The sequence below is a fragment of the Arvicola amphibius genome, chromosome 5 (assembly GCF_903992535.2).
Source record: "Arvicola amphibius chromosome 5, mArvAmp1.2, whole genome shotgun sequence".
Taxonomy (NCBI): domain Eukaryota; kingdom Metazoa; phylum Chordata; class Mammalia; order Rodentia; family Cricetidae; genus Arvicola; species Arvicola amphibius.
Window position 1 is genome coordinate 156,457,914 of NC_052051.1, and position 18,843 is coordinate 156,476,756.

Genomic DNA, 18,843 nt, shown 5'->3' on the forward strand with positions numbered 1-18,843 from the left:
AATGAATCCTGCTGTATGCTGGACTTGCAACGACACAGTGCCAATGAACTTGTCTTAGTTTAATTATGAGTATCATCATCCATGACCTAAAAAACATTTTTTGTAATTGACACAGAATTGTATATTTCAGAAATTAAAATAAAATTTCAAATAGAAGGATAACAACTCCAAGAATTTGGTGAAGTATATTAAAACTTCCCATACACATCAAATTACAATTAAAGGTAAAACAAAATTCTACTAAGTTAAAAATATTCACCCCCAAAAGTTTCTAGTGTGGACACAGATCTGAAACACACTCAACAGCAGCCGAGCCCTTGCACTGGGCCTGATGCCTGCTGGAAAGCTGAGCAGAGCCCGACAAGCAAGGACAGGACCCAGAGTACTGGAGAGAGCGCTGCCAATGGAGATGCAGCCTTTTAGCAAGGATGGTCCGTGAACTGTCCTTCACATCTTCCTCACACAGAAGAAAGACGCTCGTGAGACAAGAAACTAATGTGCTACCCACATCTCCAGAAAATATGGGCCGAGGTGCTAAATCAGCCATCACACAAGAAGACAAAACGTGGAACGTTAACTCCCGGAGTTTAACAAAACATTGGTGAGTCCTTGATGTGAGGTGGAAATTGTAGAATTCATTGCCTAGCTTCCTGAGATACAATTATTCTATTGGGGAATATGTTCATGCTGTGAATTAAAAAAAATCTCTGCATAAAGTAAAACGCTTAGAACTATTTCAGAGAAGGAGGCACAGGTAAGCTTAGTGGCGCTAAGACGGGTAAATTCTGAGGAACTTAAGTGAGACAATGAGGACATTGACGTTCAGTAACGGCACATGATAAAATAGCTCTGAGTTTGTTTTCTGCAATGTAATAAATGAGACTTAAAGTCCTTAGGCTTCCTCTTGCTACTTGTAGTATTTATATCTCCAACACAAATCTTAAAGAAACAAAAACAGGAAGGTAAGCTTCAGCAAAACAACCAACCAACCAAACAAGGAAAAAAACTCAGAGGCAACCACTTCAGTAAAACTCATCTACTCTCATATTCAAGCCAATATAAGTGGAATACAGACCGCTCGGAGAGTCACAAATCTGACAGCAAGTCGAGATTTTATAATATTCAAAGCTATATTATGCCACAGGAAAGGTTGGGCTGTCAGTATTGATGACAATACATAACGGAAGGAAAGAAAATGAAGAAAAATGTGAAGACTGTTCCATTTTTGTGGTAAAACAAATCTAAGAACTTGCTACATAAATAATACAATAGGACTGTGTGCTGTGTGTCTAAATTTAGGCTTTGAAATTATAATGTGTGGTAATTAATGCTGAAAAGTTATGAAGTTATGATGGAATACACTGATGTGTAATGGATTAGACTTCTGGATATTTTAGACAGGAAAAGCAACTGAAAGGGGTCCATGTTTACATCTAAATAGAATGAGATGTCACTGCCTAAATTAATAATGCAAACTTGAAAAATAGCCCCAGGTTCAAAACACCAATTATAAAATTCTTTTGTAAACAAATCTGCACTCATATTTTTCATGAATAATTTTAACTAGTACTATTTGTGTGCTAATGTTCAATTTATAAATTGAGAAATATATCTTCAAATACAATTTAAATAATATTTCAATTTCTAATGATGGTTAACTTCCTTGAAAATAATAGCTAATACTGGCAAAGAAGAACAGAAGACAGGGACAGTTTTGCATATAGAATGTATACATGACAGCCTGGTCTACAAGAGCTAGTTCCAGGACAGGCTCTAGGAACTACAGGGAAACCCTGTCTCGAAAAACCAAAAAAAAAAAAAAAAAAAAAGAATGTATACATGAAAAGTATTTAATCAGCTTAGCTATAAGATATTGTGGAGAAAAGATAAACACATGCATCTTTTTAGGGACTACGTCAGCATCCTGCTGTAGTCACACAAATGAACCATGAGGAGGTCTGTGGATATCGAGGCTATCATGTTCTGTTTTTTTCTCATTAAGAAAATAGAAAAATCTGTTCAAATTTCTACAGTTCATTCGTGGCTTAATATATCTGCTAACTCTTCCAATATTAATAAAATAGTTCACTAGTAAAAGCTAACCACAGCACAGAAAGCTAAAGCTTTTGCATGAATAAAAAAGCTTCAAACAATTTACTTTCAGAAAATAAAATCATACAAAGGTTTTACATAAAAGACAAAAACCAACCTTTACCAAGGACAGGAAATACTGAATAAGAGACTTCCTGGACAGAAGTGCCCGGGTATTAATGTGCAGGCAGTGTGGTCTTGCTGAGAACACAGTGCCTCACGAGGCCAGCAGGACAGCGCCAGCAGGCACACCCAGGCTGCTGTGAATCAGGGTGCCCTTATAGGAGACAGCACGGGGACACGTCCTACGACCTTACATTCCTTCAAACCAAAAAGATCAGAAGACATGGAAATATGTCTTTGCATACAATATCATGGGCCTACAAAAGTGTGATGATGATAATATAGAAGATTCAAATGATAGAGTTTGCACTAGTATTGTCAAAAGCCTCATCCTAAAATCTAAAACATTACTCTAAAAAGTCATGAGCATGCGACAAGACTTTGAAGTAAGAATATTTAGCACAGACTCTGAAAGTAGCGTAGGTGTAAAATAAAATGACATATATGATATAAAATATAAAATAATATGCAAGTACAAAATGCTATACATACTGATCATTATAAGTCAGTGTGTCCTAGGGTAATACAGGCGCTACAGCTGTGTTAAGGAGAGTAATCTTCAAGGGAGGCATTTTGAAACTGCAAAGTGTCTCAGCAATTATAAGACAATTGATTTTGGACTTAATTTCTAAGTATTGTAAGAAGTTCTTAAGATTCAATCTTGACATGGATTATAAACAAGATTTCAACACACTATAGATATGTAGGACATGAAAGCTATAGTTAACACTCTGAACATCAGTCTTTGACTGAAAGGTGAAACAAAATCTGAGGTTTTGTTCAAATGCAGAAATGAATGGGAAAACAAGCATTGGGGTCTCCTATGTAACTACACATGCCAGGCTCTGCGAGGGCCCAGCTTCTTATACTGTGGGATTAGTGAATCTGTGGTATGGGGGGGCCATAAGTCTGGTAATGGTAAAACACTTCTGAACACCCGACAACTCTGCCCACCCCAACACATACACACAAAGAAAATCAAAATCAAACTCACAGTGGAGCACAGGCATTTCTGTGACATCTCATGACATCATTGTGACCATGTTGCTGAGCACAGAAAAGGCATGCCTAGTACTCCACTTGTCTTTTTTGCTTCAGGCAACACAATATTTCAAATGCCTCATGCTGAATTCAAGACTGTTGTATGTTTATACAGAGTGTTTTACTGTCCATACAAGTTTTTAACTATCATTAAAACACAATGGTCTAATTATAAAAAACTTAGTACTTTCCTATTATTAGTCCTAGATATGAAAATATTATATTTAGTGTATCTTTGCATTATATAGTGTTAGAAAGTTTGATTTTTGAAACAGCTGTTACAATTACTGATTAAAATTTAATTAAAATGTTAAATGAATTTTGGGTTGGGAAAAATTTCCAATAATTTCTAAAATGGGCCTGAACACTATTTTCCACTCTGCACTATGTATTTGTGCAAAGTGGTGCTATGAGTATTGAAGTTTATAAAATCAGAATATGATCAATTCTGAAAAACACTGAAGATGCTCTCCATGCAGCAGTACCATCCAAGCAACATATTTACATATGTAAAAATAAAAAGGCACACCTTTCGGTTGAATGTAAATTGCTCTTAAAAAAGAAATGAGTGGAACAGAAATTTCTTTAAAATGTCTTTTCACATTTATTACCAGTAAAAACAGACCTGCATACCAATTTTATATACACATACATCCCGGACTCAGTACGATTTCCTTGGGCTAAGGTGGTTACAAGTGGAAAAGCTTAAGAAGCCTTAGTCTTGATTGTACTGTGGGCCCCCTTCATATATACTTAAGAAAAAAAATAATTCATGTTTTTCTAGTTCTAACTCTGTTGTGGTGTGTGTATGTGTAGTGTATAAAAATATATTTGGTAGTAAAAGAATAAAATTCAATGTGAAGCTACACCACTCCTGTTAGGGCCACTCTAGCTGTAAAGAAGTTCAATGAATGGTATCTTAGGGTCTGGTAAATATGATTTTTTCTTTACTTGCAATTTTTTATCATAAAGGTAAAATAATATTAAAAAAATTTTATGGTCACCCTACCAAATTCCATAGTGGAAAACAATTGGAAACATTTAATATATAATTTATTCTGAAGATAATTAACATTATTAATAAACTGGCTTCCCATTCATGAAAATGGCATTATGAATCATGACTTATTTGTACATTGTTTTTTTAAAAAATTGTTTTATAGCTGAGAATAAAATTATGTGATGGAAAGCTTACCTGACATGCCCAAAGCCCTTAGCTTGATGTTCAGGAACGTAAGAGTGCTTTATGTCACTTATAGCACTTGTTTTAGATTCTCTTTTAAAGCAAGGTCTAGATATCGGGTACCCTGGGTTCTATTGTAAATGGTATAATCTTTTCAAAAAAGATGTATTTATTTCCTAGCATATGTGTGTCTAAATATATGTGTGTGCATGAGTCTGAATACATAAGTGTGTATATATGTGCATCTGAGTATATGTGTGTACACGTGTTTATGTGTATATCTGAGCATATGTACGCACAGGGCCTGAGCGTGAGAACAAGTGCCAGCCAGGGGAGCTAGGGCATGTGTCCTCTAGACAGCCCTCCACCCCACGGCGCACCTTCCATTTGCTCCACTCTGTTTCAGTTTCTTCTTCCCAAATCCTGTCCACATAGCAGCCTGAAATACCTTTATTTGTATTTCTCAGAGGTTCAACTTCAAGCCTTTCAAGGAACATACACTGAGTAGTCACTGTGTTCCAGGTACAACCAGAGGTCACACTGTGTGTGTAACTGCTGTCCACAGGACCCTATGGACAACCTCACTGTGTAACTGCTGTCCACAGGACCCTATGAACAACCTCACTGTGTGTAACTGCTGTCCACAGGACCCTATGGACAACCTCACTGTGTGTAAATGCTGTCCACAGGACCCTATGGACAACCTCACTGTGTAAATGCTGTCCACAGGCCCCTATGGACAACCTCACTGTGTGTCACTGCTGTCCACAGGCCCCTCTAAGGCAGTTCATTAGTAATTACTATCTCATGAATGAAGACATAGCTGCCCTGAGAGCGGAGGAGTTCTGATTGCAGCACAAAGTGTGTGCTGAGCCCTCTGCTGTGAGGAGGCCCCCAGGAGACTCAACCTCTGTGCTGTAGCTGATCAAGCAAGGGCCTTATCAGCTTCCCCACATCAAGCTCCTCTGTCGAGCCATGCTTTCTACTAAGCTATAGTGAATAAACATTACAGATCTGAACTTCTGTTTGCTCTGAAAAGTACTTCTATGAAATTATATGGAAGTTTGTACACTGTCTTATTTGAAACACCTCTACCACTTAAAATAATGCGAAACCGCAGTTCCAGGGAAGGAGGGCCACACAGAAAGGAGCTACAGAGCATGTGGAAGTCAGAATGAAAACCTGCACTGAAAGAAACAAATTCTTCCTCAAAAATAAGAACAAAAGCCTTATGTACAGGGTATAAACTAAGGCTTTTAGTTCAAAAGCAAGGTATAATAGGAAGATTTTATCATTTTCTGTGGTTTTCCTTTACAGGTAAGGTAAAAAGGCTTGAAAATGTTCTTACCAGACACCACATGCATCAGGAGACGGGAATTTCTAGGGATATCTCTAATATGATCACCATTTCCCCGAACTTCCCAGAAACACCACACTGGTATTATGTGTAGTCAGAGCCAATAAAGTGTTGAATGAATAAATAATTAATGAATGAAATATATCTGTAATATCTCTGTTCTATTCAATGACCTTTCACATAAAAATTAATGCAATAACGTGGATGATAATAGAGATTATAGCAATATATTAGCCAAATGCACAGGTTACCTCCACAGTCATACAAAAATGTGCTTTTTGAAGAAATCTACAAGTTCAATACACATATTGTAATACTTAATAGAAGGACACTTGGTTTTCTATATCATGGTATAGGTGAAGTGTGGCAGTCAGAGTAGAAAGCTTCAGCCGAAGGGTGAATCCCTTGGCTAACACTGGTACCACCCAGATGCCTACAGTCTACTGTCACAGACCACCCCCCAACACTGGTACCACCCAGATGCCTACAGTCTACTGTCACAGACCCCCCCCAACACTGGTACCACCCAGATGCCTACAGTCTACTGTCACAGACCCCCCCAACACTGGTACCACCCAGATGCCTACAGTCTACTATCACAGACCCACCCAACACTGGTACCACCCAGATGCCTACAGTCTACTGTCACAGACCCCCCACCCAACACTGGTACCACCCAGATGCCTACAGTCTACTGTCACAGACCCCCTGCTAACACTGGTACCACCCAGATGCCTACAGTCTACTGTCACAGACCCCCCAACACTGGTACCACCCAGATGCCTACAGTCTACTATCACAGACAGCAGAAGAGGTCAAGCTCATATTCCTGTTCTTGGAAGCTTGACCTGGCTCAACAAGCTCCATTTACCATTCCACTGTCACCGTGCCTCTCTCTCCATGCACCTTGCTAGCACCTATCTCTCAGCTGACACAGACCCCAGGGAGTGGACTGCACCAAAAAGCAACTGCCACTTCCTCTTGGAATACACAGCATGTAAACCAACACTGAAACACCTCTTCCTGCACAGCTGAGATTAGGGACTGGGTCTGGGTCCGCAGTCAGTGTTAGAACTGTGTCTGAAGACTCCATCACTAGTGGCGGAGTCACACTGTAAAAGGCAGACAGCACTTCTTACATCATCATCACTCCCACACAAAGCTTTTGCTCAAAGTCAAGGTCTTACCACACAGTGTGTGGAACAGTGAATTGCTGGTGACACACCCTAAACGCGAGCAATGAAATAAACACCCAAAACACGGGCAAAGAAAGGATTGTAAAACCCTAAGCACTAAGAGCACAAAAACAGAAGTTTATATATGACACACGACACGTAACTCCCCATGTAGATAAGGGCTGTGCTATAAGGCATCCGTGTAGCTGGCCAACTGTATAGGAATCTGGAGGCTAATGAAGGAGGCGCTCCACTGGAAGAAAGTGGGCTCACTAAGGAAATCCAATCCCGCCTTCTCAACTACAAGGAAGCTAGGACTGTTTTGAAAAATGTCTGTTTTTGAAGACTTCACTGAGATCAGGAATTACAGACCTTGCCTAACAGGTGACGCCCATCAAGTCCACTAAAGCAGATCAGGACTGAGTTCTGCCGGGCCCCAGCTGACTATGGCAGCACCTCTGACCTCATTACCTGTAGTCACACCACGGGCACCTGTAGGGCTTCTCTCCAGTGTGTACACGCTTATGACGAGTCAAGTGTGATTGGGTTGTAGAGGCAAAGTTACATTCGTCACATTTGAAAGGCTTTTCTCCTGTAACAAGAAATGCATATACATGAATTATAATTGGACATGAAGCGACCAAGCTTAGTATTAACATATAAAAAGTTTATATGTATAAAATACTACAAAATAATATTCGATGGAGTACAGGAACTTAGGATATGTGAAAGCTAAAGGATATTACTGACATACAACTGGCAATTAGGAAAGTATATAGCATAGTGTACAAACAGGACTCCAGGTTATAAGTATAGGCCAGGACACTGGAATAATTTTATAAACCATGCTACGTTACTCATTCCAAAAATCTCAGTGAGGTTAAAACATGGCCAATCATACAGTTGAATTTAAGATGGAAAATAATAAATTCCTAGAAATATTTATGAAGAAAAATGAAATGAAGTTGTTACTGTAATTAGTAAGAGGAATTATAATTATGGGGTAGAAGGTATGAAGCCTCAACAAAACAAACAAACAATGCAATGTTAATCCCATGCTAAGGTGTGTGAATAAATCCTGTAAAGATCGGGCCAGGATGGACAAAAGCTGAGCCTCAGGCTGTCCCAGGATGGAGCTGTCCCAGGGGTGGGAGTTGGGGGTAGGAGGGACTCTTGTACCCGCTCCTCCACACTCACTCAGACAGTTTCCCATTCACTTGCTACACTGGCTGCTGAACAACTGACCCAAGGCTAATTAATTTCAATTAACATAAATTCAAATTTGAAACTTAATCCAACCCAGCCATTGAAAAATGTTTTAGCAGGATTGGAATAGCTTAGAAATGTGTACCTAGTTTTTTAAGTACAACTTTTATCAAAACTATAGGTTACATACTTTGGATGCAATTTTGTTCTTTGAAATGAAATGTGCTAGAAGCATAAAATGCATGCCAAATATCAAAATCTTAGTACAAAAAGTAAAAAATACTAATAATGCCATAATCATAATAACTATTTAAAAATGATAATCTTGATATTGTTGGGTAAGCTAATAATTGTAAAAATAATTTTCCCTGTGATTTCCCTATTTTGTGGCAGTCAGACAATGTGTGGCTTCTATTACATTTCTCCTGTCAAGGATGAAGGAAGGAGCAGCTCACCCTGTTTTCCTCACACAGAATGTCGCATCAGACTCTTTCCCACAGTTTTATATCTACAACACACTAATGCTATGTTTCAACATGTCCACTTGGTGCGTCTGATTTTTCTAGCTTTGCATGACAATACTCTCCATGCACTGATCTATTTAAAACTGAAGGAAAGTTTCTTTCTTTATATGTGTGTGTGTGTTTAGGAATATGTGTTTATGTGTGTAACTGCTTGTCCACAGCACAACGTAGGGATCGAGGGATAACTCTCTGTCCACCAACTGGGCTTGGTGGGCGGCTCCTAGACTTGCTGGACCATCAGTCTGAATAATAACTGAAAGGCTCTGGCAGTCCTTGACCTTCTTCCCCACTTTCCCTCTGCCTTGCTAGAAACCATTAGAGCACATTCCCAGCGCAAGTCCCCAAGGTCCATTCTCTTATTTGGCTAATCCCTCCTCCCGAGGCCAACCACAAAGGTCCGGATACCCAAGTATTGAAATCCAGCAATCAAAAGTCCCCTTTGCCTCACCTAATTAATTAATATGACCAATTAAAATTAATCACCTCATCCTAACACTGAGTTTCCCCCTGTACTTTTATAAACTGCCATCTTCCTATAGGCCATGTCTGTCTCCTCTCTATCCAGAGGCATCCTCTGACCTCCAGGACAACACTCCTGCCCCCTTTCCCTGGTTCCTCTGCCTCCTGTCTTTGTTGCTTACCCCTGTCCCTTTGGGGCAAATACACCTCCTTTGTGATGAGAACTTGATCTTGGGGTCCTGAGCCAATACTTACCCCTCCTTTCAATAATAATTTAAAGTATTGTTAAAGTATTGAAGATACTTATTAAAGTATGTCTGCCCCGAACTGCCTTATCAATGCAGTCATTAGTAAAGATACCTGTTCTACAGTATCTGTCTTCTCACATGGCCTCACTCACTGCTATACAGATATTTAACTTATACCCACACATCCTGCTGAGCGGGAGTTATCTCTCTTGAAGCAGAGAGGCATGGCTGGGTGAAGGCTGATGGACTGAGATCCTGGTTTTGCCCCATCTCACTTGCTGCCAGGCCACTTGAGAAAGACCAAGAGGACAGATATCACCGCCAAAGTACAGGACGACTGTGAGGGTCACAGCAGCAGAAGAACAGGGAATAAGGACCCAGAGCAGAGTGGCCACGGCTGACACAGGAGCCACAGCCCGGCCCAGGGACCACAGCAGCACAAGCAGTGGCTCTCCCTGCCCGCTGGGTCGGCAGGGGATGTAGTACCCAGCACTAGCTGGTGGCTTACACACTTGAGGAGGACAGAAAGCTACTCTGCTGTAGATCTTATTTAGAAGTCACCGTGTTTGACTGATCCTGCTTTAAAAAAAAAAAAAAATCAAAGACCATCTACAAAGCAGAATAAAACAATGTATAAGAGAAATTTCTTTTTAAGAGGAATCCTATCTTTAACATCCTAGTGAAATTGTCACCCAAGGCTTAAAGTTATTCTCTGATCTCCATTTCTAAACCTTTGGTCAAACAACTAAAGTCACCGTAGGTAACAGGATTTCAATGATTGACATAACACATACAGACACAGACACACACTAAAACCACTTATAACAATAACTTATGCTCATCACAGTGGCAGATCTTTATTTAATATAAAGAATGATATACAATATTCATATTGTATGTATATTAGAAAGTAATTCTATCTGTTCAAATATAATTGAAGAATATGTTGCTTCTGGAAATAGATACATAACTATACATAAGCATAAAAGTAAATATTATGCTTGTTTTTCAGAGCTGAATTTGTACACTAAAAACAGCACTTTGATTGAACATCAGAGCCAATGTGCAATTTACATGAAAAGAAAAAAAGCAACAAACACATGCTGATTATCTAATTTGATATCTTCTGTCTAGGTAACAAACAGTATTTCAATGTTATAGTACATAAACCTACTCTATCTGTTATTGATGAAATCACCACCAAAATCAAGATAATGAACATCACTTACCCTTAAATGATTCCTTGGCCTGTCATACATAGACCTGATTGTTAGAAGTCCAATCCTTACCTGTTTTCTCCTATTATATGGTAATCGTATCTTCTAGAAATTTATATAAAGAAAACATAAAGCTTATAGTCCATTTTGTGTGGTATATAATTTACTACATACAGCTATTTATTTTTTGATTGGGCTATATTGCTAGAATATAGATTTTTTTCCCTTGGGGAATGAATATATTGAATATACCATGTGTGCTTGCATGTCTAACTTGGTAGTTCTCAACCTGTGGGTCGCAACCCCTAGGTCACATATCAGATATCCTGGATATCAAAGATTTACATTACGATTCATAACAGTAGAAAAATTATAGTTATGAAGTAGCAATTAAATAATTTTATGGTTGGGGTCACCACAGCATGAGGACCTGTATTAAAGGGCTGCAGCACGAGGAAGGCTGAGAAGACTGATGTACCTCAAGGACATCTGAGCTACCTCCTTGTTTGGCTATAACAACAAGTGAATTTGGAATGAACTATCAATGACAGGTAAGCCACTAAATGGACATATGTGTCCTTTTGTCCTGAGCGAATGTCCAGCAGTGGTATGGCGACGTGTTTATGGCGATGTGTTTATCCTGGGGTGGATCCCAACGTATCTTCTGAAATCGACTACCAATTCCCATTTTCTTAGCTGCATCCCAGAGTTCCCATTAGCTGGTGTGCTCAGTGCTTCAGCCCTGCATTTTCCAATGGACAGTGACAACTTCCCATGGCCTCCTGGCCGTCGCTCCATACTCGGGAGCATACTTAGTTATCTACTAAGCCATCTGGCTCTGTCACTTCTTTGTTGGTTGTCTCCTCAGTGGTGTTCTGAGGGTTGTTACGCTCCAGCTAGAAATCCTTTGTGACATTTGTGGTCCTACTATGTTTTCATCTGGTCTGTGGTTCATTATCCTTCTCAGGGTGATTTTTAATATAAAGGTGTCACCTTAATCATTTGTAATTTTCATTTATTTGTTCTTTTGTAAAGCATGCTATTACACAATAATAAAATGATTTTTGGTGATCCAAATTCACAAACATTTTCTCAGTAGACTTTATATACAATTTAGATTGTGTTAACTCTGAATTAATTTTGTATACAGTATGGAATATATCTTAAAGCTCATTTTACTAAATACAGATAACCAATTAATCCAGTATTACATGCTGAAAGGTATAAACTATCTTGACTTCCTGATGACAATCAGCAGATAGAGCAGATGCAGGTGGACAGCTTGTCCCACTGACAGTCTGTCTACCTGAGAGCTCTGACTACGGGAGGCCAGGAGCTCTGTTCCTTCTCCACCATGTTTGACTAGTTCAGACTTCTGCATTTTTACAAGAATTCTGAGTTAGTTTTACTGATTTACCAAATGAGTTTGCAGGGCTCAGCAAAGCAGAGCCTACGTTTTGGCAACAACGGTAGGCCTTCCAATGGGTGTCCATGGCACTTCACTCATTTGGTCTCATTTAATTACAAAAATTGGTGGTTCCAGTCTTCCAGCTGGATGACTTTGTACATCTTCTTGAGACTCCTGAGTATGATGCCATGTTTAAAAATTAACTGACATGCAGCCTATGCAGAATGAACTCAATGTTCTTGCTTGTGCATATATATGCCAAATAATAACAGGACCCAAGGCAGAGGCATAGAAAGCTTTTACTACCCACATAATGAACCTAAATTACGGAAAAGGCTGTACTGGATCATTGTGCATATTCACAGCTGTATGCCGGCTATTCCTCACCTAGGCAGCTTGTGTATTTGCAGACGGCTTTCACTTAGACATCTCTTCTTTACAGTGGTCTTGGGAGACAGCGTCGCGTGACCCGCCATTCATAGATATGGCAGGCACATGGAAGGAGGAAAAGGTGGCACCACAGACCCGACTAGGTTAGTGTAAAATTAAAGATCTAAAGTATTCGAAGTTAATTTTCTTGGTTTGGGAGTTCAACATAAGCTTTACAAATCTAGTTAATGTAGGTTCTTTCATTTACGCCTTCATGAAATTTCTGGTGATACTTAAAAGTTAAAATCTACACATTTATAAAATGCCATTAAAATTTCTTAGTCTAATAATTTCATTAGAAGTTTACATTAAGCTTGCATTCTATTGGTAAATTAGAGGTTTCTATTTCATATTTGCCTTGACACAGATGAAATTAGGCAATAGTAAGTGTTCTGAATTATATACAAGCTCGCAGGCATATATACAATAAACTTTATGCAAATAACATTATGCATAGAAATACTAAGAAGAAGCCAGGTGCTGGTGGCACACACCTTAACTCCCAGCATTTGGGAGGCAGAGGCAAGCGGATCTCTAAGTTTGAGGCCAGCCTGGTCTACAGAGTGAATTTCAGGACAGCCAGGGCTACACAGAGAAACTCTATCTCAAAAAATCCAAAACAAAAAAAAAATGCTAAGGAGAAGAGACAGGCCAGACACATCTGATAATAATAGGGTACATGCCAACTTATATAAGCTATACTTTATTCAAATATGGTAACCTGAGTTAATACAGTAATTATTTAATGATATAATTCAATGGATAAGTCAACGTGACTTAAGACACACACCAGTTTAAAACTCAGACAACACTGAAGTCCCAGCTTGGTTGGTGGAGTCAAAAGGCACCAATACAGCCCATAAACTCCAGACCAGTCTATGCAACAAACTGAAAACTAAAGGGACAGAACAAGGAGACTTTCTGCTGCTTTTGTAGCTGTACTCATCAGTCTTCCCCTGTGCAACACAACTTTCCCTACTGGGCTGTTGTTTCATTTCATAAGTGCTTTCTTTCATAAGCACTGATCTCACCCAAAACACCCAGTAAGAAACACTTCGCCTCATAGGCCTTCCTGATAGCAAAGGAGGAACAGGGACACCGGGACAGCTTGTGTGTCAGCCATCTGTCAGACTGGAAGTCACACTTCCACTCCTTAGGGTGGACTGGTGGTTATTAAACTGGCCGGGTCTCTCCAACAGCACGTGAGGATTGGTGCCGGTGCCCTTGAATCAAGGGTCTCTGACAGGTGAAAAAAGTAAATCTTGGAATGGAAGATGTTTTGTGTCAGCTCCCTAGACAGCCTGCATTTCAGTCAGGAATTATTTACGCCATGTGGGACACTTTGGGTACCTATCCCTTTCTGAACCGCTTGTAATTTGCCTGGACACTGTGGTAAAATGGTAAACCATGTCAAAGACAGACACATCAAAGAAATACAGATTTCAAATGTACCATCAGGTCTAGCCCTGGAGAAAAAAGTGTGTGTTGCTTAAACATTTTAAGTCCGACATAAAAGCTAAGTGCCTAGACTGAGTTGGACTGAGCGGTTTGTGGGGGCCAAGTCTTTTAAGAACTGACTTTGGTATTAAAGAATCATGTTTGATTTGTGCCACAGAGGCAGATAACTGCCAGAAAGACAGATACCTCTGTCTCTGAGACATTGTCCTATATGGTATAAAGTTAATAGCAAAGTAATAAGGAGCCTCTGGACCTGACATAAAATATAAAGTTGTGCCAGCTCGATGCAGGCCTCCTGATCGATCCATCACCTGGACGTCTGTGATCGCAGCATCACTGCCTCCACTGTGGGGCAAAGGGGAAGACTCCCACTGGAGGGGTGGCACAAGGGGGCCTGCTCTCCCCTGGAGCCACATGGGATGAAACAGGAAGGCAAAAATGCCATGTAAATCAAAACTTTGAGTTATCAATAAGCTGAAAACATGAACAAAAAATCTTATGGCTGCATGGTTTCTGCACATATATTCAACTCTGTCTCCATTTGCCATATGAAACCAGCTGGCACCCACACAGCCTACCTTATAGAGAATCCTTACATAGGAATTTTACAATGAATAAACATGTGTTTTCAACCTGCTAAAAATTGAAAATTTACCCTCATCTTAATGGCTTTTATCTCTATAGAAATTTCATCCTGATAAACTCAAGATTTAAAAGCAAAGAGTAGGATTCATTTCCATTGATCCTGGAAATATTATATTGAGGAATGAAGCTGCCTGTATCTGTATAGCATGACATTTCAAGGATCCAAATGGTCATGAGTAATGTATTTAAATTTTAGTCTTTGTTCTCAAGAATTTCATTCACATAACATGAGGTAGGGTTGTATATACTCTTGGCTTCACCCTGATTCCCACACAGCACCCCAACATGTCTTCCTCCAACTTTATGTCTTTTGTTTTTTAAAATAACCTCCTAGGTCCGGTGAGAGATACTGAGGTGTGCATGGTATGAGGCCATCTGCTGGAGCACAGATGGAGTACATCCGGGGCCACACCCTCAGAGGGCTCTCTGCTCAGTAAGAGGTGGGCCTAGGAATTTCCCACCACAAGAGCGTCAAACTCAAATGTCCTCATGGTCCACCAGGGAAAACATCAAATTCAGTTACAGCTTGGCTGCCATATGAACTTCATTAGTAAAGACTTGGTGGCAGGAAAATGTGGTTCTGCTGATACTACAAAGGAGAACTGTCCTGAGACAGTACTGCCCTATACACATATCATTTAGACTTATCAGAATGACTTTCTGGGGGACCACTTTCCCTTCCGGAATCATGGGGAAGAAGGATCATGGCCAGGCTACCCTCCATGTCCACGTTTATCTCTCCTGTTGTGTCTTAGCAGAAAGAACAACTGCGACAACACAAAGTCCCCATGACACTGACAGACAGGCTGACTGATAAATACAGGGGCAGGCAGACAGACGGAGGGGAATGAGCAAGTGAGCAAGGGAGAGGGCAGTAGGACACAGGAAGAAAAGAGTGAGGGCCCAACGTGAGCTCTCCGGGACACTTGCAGACAGATATCAAATAGCCTTAACTATCTGGTCTTGGGTAACTTAATTTTTTTTTTACCCACTTAAGATGAAACTCATGAGGGATATCTGAAGCCATAAATATACAGGTAGTCATTTGTATATCCTTTTAAGCAGATAACAAGAGAGAATCTAACTTCCACATAACCTGTGTTTGTATGTGATACTTACAGAAATTTTCATTTGCAAAAACCTAGAATGAAGAGGAAGCAAACCATGAGGCTTAATGGTGCTTGGGTATCTAACACCTTGCCTCGTGTCTGCAGAAAGAAGCCAGGAGCAGACTCAGTACTGACCTGTGTGCTGCCGGCGGTGTTTGGTGAGGGCGTGACGGGTCCCACCGGCAAAGCCGCAGAGGTCACAGAGAAACGACTTCTCGCCTGTTGCAACAATAAACAGATGAGGGACTGTGGAGGTCACAGATCATTAAAACATATCTATCAAGGCTTTCAGGGTTACTAATTCCTCCAATCAAATGTTTCCATGTAAATATGTCAAATGGGAATGAAATTACCACTGCGGTTTATTGACTGTGATAAAATCTGAAAAGCACCACTGAACATAATTACATACTTGTCAGACCCATAAAAATTAGCTTTATTATCAATGGAATGGTTCTGTACAACTTCATTTCTGCTAGATGTCTTCCAGATGGGGCTGCTTTATGCACTTCAACAGTTTTTATGCATATCCTGATTTTTTACAATTCCCATACATCTGGCCTTTCTGAGCTGAGTAAAGATTGCTTGGAATAGTTAATATACAGTATATATAACTTTAAATAAAATATATTGAATTTTTTAATAACATAAAAACACTGAATTGGTTTTACCTGATTCTATCAGGATCTTCTTTAATCACCTTATACTCAATAATTTGAATTAAATGGTTTCTTTGAATAGACTGGGGATCCAAAGGAAATCAAACTAACATTACCTGGAGATACTCAATGCTGTTTGTGTTTCCTGAATTTTATGGCATAAAAAGAAGTCCAGAGATTGGTAAAAATCACCTATAAAAATTTCTACCCCCCATCTTCCAGTGATAGCTCTGGATTGGAAACTTCTGCGGAATTAAAGGCGTATTTAGCAGATGTGGGCTGGCTAACTGTGCAGACTGCTATGTTCTGAGCATTTTACACATGCTACTTTCTTGACCTATAGTCTTTAAGTGCTATATATCATTCTACTGTAGCAATCTGGCCAGCAAGTGCTGGCTAGTTAGACAATTCATCCCATAAGACTCACAAGGAAGGCAAAACAATACAAATGCAGACTTTGGAGGAATTAATGAAATTATAAAAGACTTTTCCAGGAATAAAGTAAATCATTTGCATCCATCTTTATTGACTTTGGTCTCTCAGACTTTAAAGTGACAAGTTTCCCATAATAAGCCTGCTTTACTCCATATTTGGGGTTTCACAAAAAATTTAGTTGGCAATCCATTTGCAAACAGTGACTGTATTTCTAAGGTTAAAATAACAAAACAAAGGAAAATAGCTATAGCAATAAAAAGAGTAACCCTTCACTTAAAAGTGTTTCTAGTTTTCCTAACTTAAAGGAAAGACATGAAGAAGCCCTTAGCCAATATAGGAAAAATAGAGTAGATGGGCTGTGAAGAATAAAGTTTAATTATAATCACTCATCTAATTATTTAATCAATTTAAAATATAAATCTTTTTAACTAGCTGTGTTATCAAATAAATAACACTGAAGTGGCCCTTTTAAAACTAAAATACCAATTTGTTTCTAAATATTAACATTTTTTAAATGTGGTAGCGAAACAATTCTCTCTGATGTGCTCATCCCCAGGTCTGCGTGTGCTGGCAGGAAACAGCTGTTCTCACACATGCACAAAGGCATAAGGACCACAGTGGAGAAATGTGGTTTTGCTGTGTGCACACATGCACACGCATGCTATGAAGGGGAAGAGCAAGGGCTCGTGAGCATTGAGCATCCCCCATTCTAGAAAAGCATGCTACCATTCTTCCATCTATGGAACCTTTGTGACCTGTTTCTTTTTTACAAAATAAATGTGTTAATAAACACAGGAGAAAAATACAGAATTTACATTTACATGTAAATGTAGTTCTCTACATGAGTTCATGCTGCACATAATAAAGTTTACTCCCTTTCCTAATTTATGGTATACACACATGAGGTGAAATTATTCATTTTCCAGATGATTTCATTCTAGATACATTAGTGACCTTGATTTTTTCCACGTGTGGATTTTATCTAAGGTGGTAGTCTCAGGTGCATTGTATGTCATATTTACCTTGGTGGCTTGATTTGTTTTCAAATTCAATTTTTACTTGCTTTTTTTTTTATAGGGGGAGAGTGGAGGGGGGTAACTGACAAACAGTGGGCCAATAGTATATTTTTGAGAAAAGAAATTAAGGAATTTCCCAATGAGATATTTTACCCAACCAAGAAGGGGTTTTTACTTGTCATATTTAAATGATAACAGAGATTTAATGGAAGACTTCTTTTAATAACAACCTGAAATAGTTTCAAATGTGCCATTTTGCATTCAAACATAGAAAGCCACGGAAGCAATCCTTTATTTCTAATAGAAAACAGCCACTGTCCCCTATCTCTCATTATGGTGCAGACTACAAGACCTAACAACAAAAATCCATATTATTGATCCAGCCAAGTCTCCACAATTATTCTTTAGAAGGAAACGCCGACGATAAATTACATCTGCACTGGCTTTTCATCTGCTGTTCGATATAAGTGATCTCTCAGGGCAGGCTGGAGACCTTAAATCGTCAACACCCTTGTCAAGGAAGCTAAGGAGGCCTGGGCTTCCCACAGACTGCTTCAGGAGAACTTTCAACCTATAATTTCTAACAATAATACAGGATTCACAACAATCAGAAGAACATTTCTGAATGCTGATTAAAATTTATTATTCTTCTGCTACAGGGAATCTATTCTGAGCAGGGCAAAGAGAAAGCAGGCCACAAAACACCAAGTAGTCGACGGTGTCCGGTAGTGACGGGGGTTAGCACTCACACAGAGACACCATGAGTACTGGGCCCGCTGTGCGAAGACTGTGAAAAGTCTGTCACAAACTAAGCACCTGGCCATGGGGCATGATGGGATATGTAATCTCAGACCATACTCCACTGAATCTCAAGATGGCTAAGTTACATTACATGTGGTTATTTTTAGCGTGAACGTGAGCTTCTAAAAACAGTTTTCTGAAGACATCTAGTAATTCAATTCTGATTAGCCTCTGCATTTTAAGAACTCTAGGGTGTGATATGATTCTTTCTTGAAGGAGGTATTACACTGCCCATAGTTAGGGAAGGGTACATAAAACT

General features: G+C 39.4%; 1 protein-coding gene across 3 annotated transcripts in view; it reads right to left on the reverse strand.

The window, feature by feature from the left end:
* The window catches only part of Znf407 (zinc finger protein 407), a 366,869-nt gene that overhangs the window by 129,815 nt on the left and 218,211 nt on the right, over positions 1 to 18,843 (reverse strand). For all 3 annotated transcript variants that reach the window (XM_038330534.1, XM_038330536.1, XM_038330535.1), the window contains exons 6-7: positions 15,809 to 15,892; positions 7,442 to 7,562 (exon numbers count right to left, since the gene is read on the reverse strand). In XM_038330534.1, the coding sequence (XP_038186462.1) occupies positions 7,442 to 7,562; positions 15,809 to 15,892 (205 nt within the window). The remainder of the gene's footprint in view (positions 1 to 7,441; positions 7,563 to 15,808; positions 15,893 to 18,843) is intronic.